At 36.5% G+C, this 2852-nt stretch overlaps 1 protein-coding gene across 1 annotated transcript; it reads right to left on the bottom strand.

The window, feature by feature from the left end:
• Positions 1-282: 282 nt before the first annotated feature.
• Positions 283-2327, bottom strand: LOC121244183. Its single transcript, XM_041142234.1, has one exon. The coding sequence runs from the start codon at positions 2304-2306 to the stop codon at positions 297-299; it is 2010 nt and encodes a 669-aa protein (XP_040998168.1). The 5' UTR covers positions 2307-2327; the 3' UTR covers positions 283-296.
• Positions 2328-2852: the final 525 nt, after the last annotated feature.

Consider the following 2852-nt stretch of genomic DNA (forward strand, 5'->3'; position numbering starts at 1 on the left):
GCAATGAGAAATTTCATTCCACATTGTTATTCAAGAGCATTGCTATTAATTGCACTAATAAGGGCACGAGTTAAAACACATAATAGGTGGCTTAAAATGATGCACGGAGAATCTATCCATTAATTTAGCATGTGCACTCGCCCGGGTCCCAATCAATTTCATTCAATAAAACATGATTCATATATAAATAACTCAACAAAAGATAAAAAGTCACTCTTAATTTATAAAATCTTATTATTCGATATTTATTACATTTAACTGCGAGAACAAACATATTAGCACACTGCACGAAAAACCTAATGAATAATGGAAAATATGGTTTGTGTAGCTGTGAGTGCAAGCAATAAGAAAGCAGCCAGAAATGAAATCCATGCCCAAGGACTGTTGAAATAATCGCGCCTTAATTTTGCCATCCATACATTCCTGCGTCTCCTACAATGCAAGTTCACATTCATGATAGTTCTTTCATAAATGTTGGTCGTAAAACTGACATTGTGACCAAGCTTGTTAACCATAGCGGAAATAACTTCATCATCACCCAAATTATTATGGATAATTCCTCTTCGACGAAGTAACTCAACATCCTTTGGAGTGTTAATGAGATCGTCCAGGAAGCACACATAGTTGTAGACGTAATTCACATCAGTATGTCGATGATAGTATTGCTCATATGCAATTAGATTTCGTAAGTAAGTCTCTGTATGATCTTGTATGGTCAAAGGTGAAATCTCCATTAGCCCATTGTTGAACTTTATGGAAAACACATTAGATTTCTCTGCCTTCTTGAATTCGATTCCAGCCTCTGCAAGCTCGGTAGCACCATGTATGTTCCTGGCTTCAATCTCTCTAAGAGCAAGTAGAGAACGCTTAAATTTCTTTGCCTTGTTGAATTCGACTCCAGCCTCACGAAGCTCTTTGCCATAAGGTATTGACTTCCACGTTTCAATCTTGATCTGACAAAGTAGACGAGTAAATTTCTCTACTATTACACACGGTTTTGAGTTCTGATCTTCATTCCTATTTCGATTATGTAGATCCTGAAATTTCTTTGCCTTGTCGAAGTCAATTCCAGCCTTTTGAAGTTCATTGTAATGAAGTATACTTGTCCATCTTATAATCTTATATCCATCATCCTTAAATTTCTTTGCCATCTTGAATTCAATTCCAACCTCCTGAAACTCTAAGCCAAACGGAATTGATTCCCAGTTTTCAATCTCTGCCATATTGACTTGGAATCTAGGTTTCTGAAATTGGCTGGTGTAAGAAATTGCCTTCCTCATATTTTCCATTTTTGCAAGTAATGGAATGATAGCTTCACGAATCGGACCAAATAGGCTCTTAAATATCTTTGCATTCTTGAGTTTGACTCCTACCTCTTGACGTTCTCTGGCATATTCTATTTCCGTATCGAGTAATGAAATACCAATGCTTGCATGTATGAGACCAAGGAGATGCTCAAACTCTGCTTTCTTGAATCTGAACCCGACTGTTAAACGTAGACATATCATGTGTAAAAGTGAAGAGGTGAGATCTTCATGCACCAAACAAAGTAGATGCTTAATCTTTTCGGTTGAATTATAACCTGATGTAACAATATTCCATTGAAAGTGTAAATAGCCATAGAAAAAATTGAGGGCAAGATCATAAAGTCGTGTCTGGATAATCTGAGTTGTGGAGGTTGAGCTTTCAACACTAATTCCATTTTCCTCCTCATCAATATCGCCAGTGTGTTCTCCTAAATGTTTGGATCGATTTAGTGTATCTTTCCTCTCACTCATCATGAACAATTTTTCAAGAACGAAGAATGGAAGTTGATTTTCAAATAACAATAGGTCACGAGCTATTCTTGGAAGCACCCACTTCATTTTAAAGATTGGGTCATCTTGAAAATCTCCTGTCTCCTTGTAGATTTCATGCTTGTGGAACAACTCAATAATGAAACACCCATCAAGTACCATCATTTCTACAAACTCCTCTGGGGTCTGGCTAATGCATTCTACATAGCATTTACGAGCGGGTTCTTCCAATTCTGTCAAGGTTGTAGTGTATGCTTCTACACTTCCCCCCTTTCTTTTAAGCATTTGATATAGATAGCGCAATTTATGGTCTTCCATAAACCCCTGGCCAACCTTGCTTTGATCGTTGTAAGGACCGATGGCAAGTAGCACAGGCTTGTAAGCCTTCTCGTTTACATTACGTAACTGCTCATGCACTTTATACATACAACACTCATTAGCATTTCTAGTCAACCCAACATGCTTTCCCTCAAATTCCTCAATACGAGTAGACAGTGTCTTCCTGGTCATATTGTGAAGAAGTAGTACAAGTTTCTGCTCCTAATACAAATCATAAAATTTCTCAATAATTTTAACAAAAAATTTCTGATAGAAAAATGCAAGCTACTAAATTGTTAATAAGAATGAGAGAAGACCTCATATTCTAGAGAAATAATACAACTACCTGCTCCATGTATTTGCATACAAATTGTCACTAACATGTAACAACTAAGACAAATTAAGCTTTCCACTAAACTAGATTGGACGATTTCATTAGCTTATCTTGTGCCATTAAGGAAGATGTACGAAAAACATGCTTTTTTAATAGGATTAATGTAAGTGTTTTAAGGGATACTTGTCAATTTCTTCCATTCCAATATAAAAGGTGCAAAAGCTAGAAATCATGCATCCCTTTATCTTGAGGTTTCTTTCTTCCATTCCAATATAGAAGGTGCTAAAGCATTAGGGGAGTGCCTTAAAATCAAGGACTTCCATTCACCAACGTGGAAGACTATATGTAAATTCTACCCATAATTCATAAAGAAAGCCAATGGATTATTCGAGAGGGTTCAAGTT

This window comes from Juglans microcarpa x Juglans regia, chromosome 1D (genome assembly GCF_004785595.1).
Source record: "Juglans microcarpa x Juglans regia isolate MS1-56 chromosome 1D, Jm3101_v1.0, whole genome shotgun sequence".
Lineage (NCBI taxonomy): Eukaryota > Viridiplantae > Streptophyta > Magnoliopsida > Fagales > Juglandaceae > Juglans > Juglans microcarpa x Juglans regia.

What these genes read in the sequence shown, in the direction of transcription:
- LOC121244183 (XM_041142234.1), bottom strand. Translation starts at nt 2,306, where the DNA reads ATGACCAGGAAGACACTGTCTACTCGTATTGAGGAATTTGAGGGAAAG.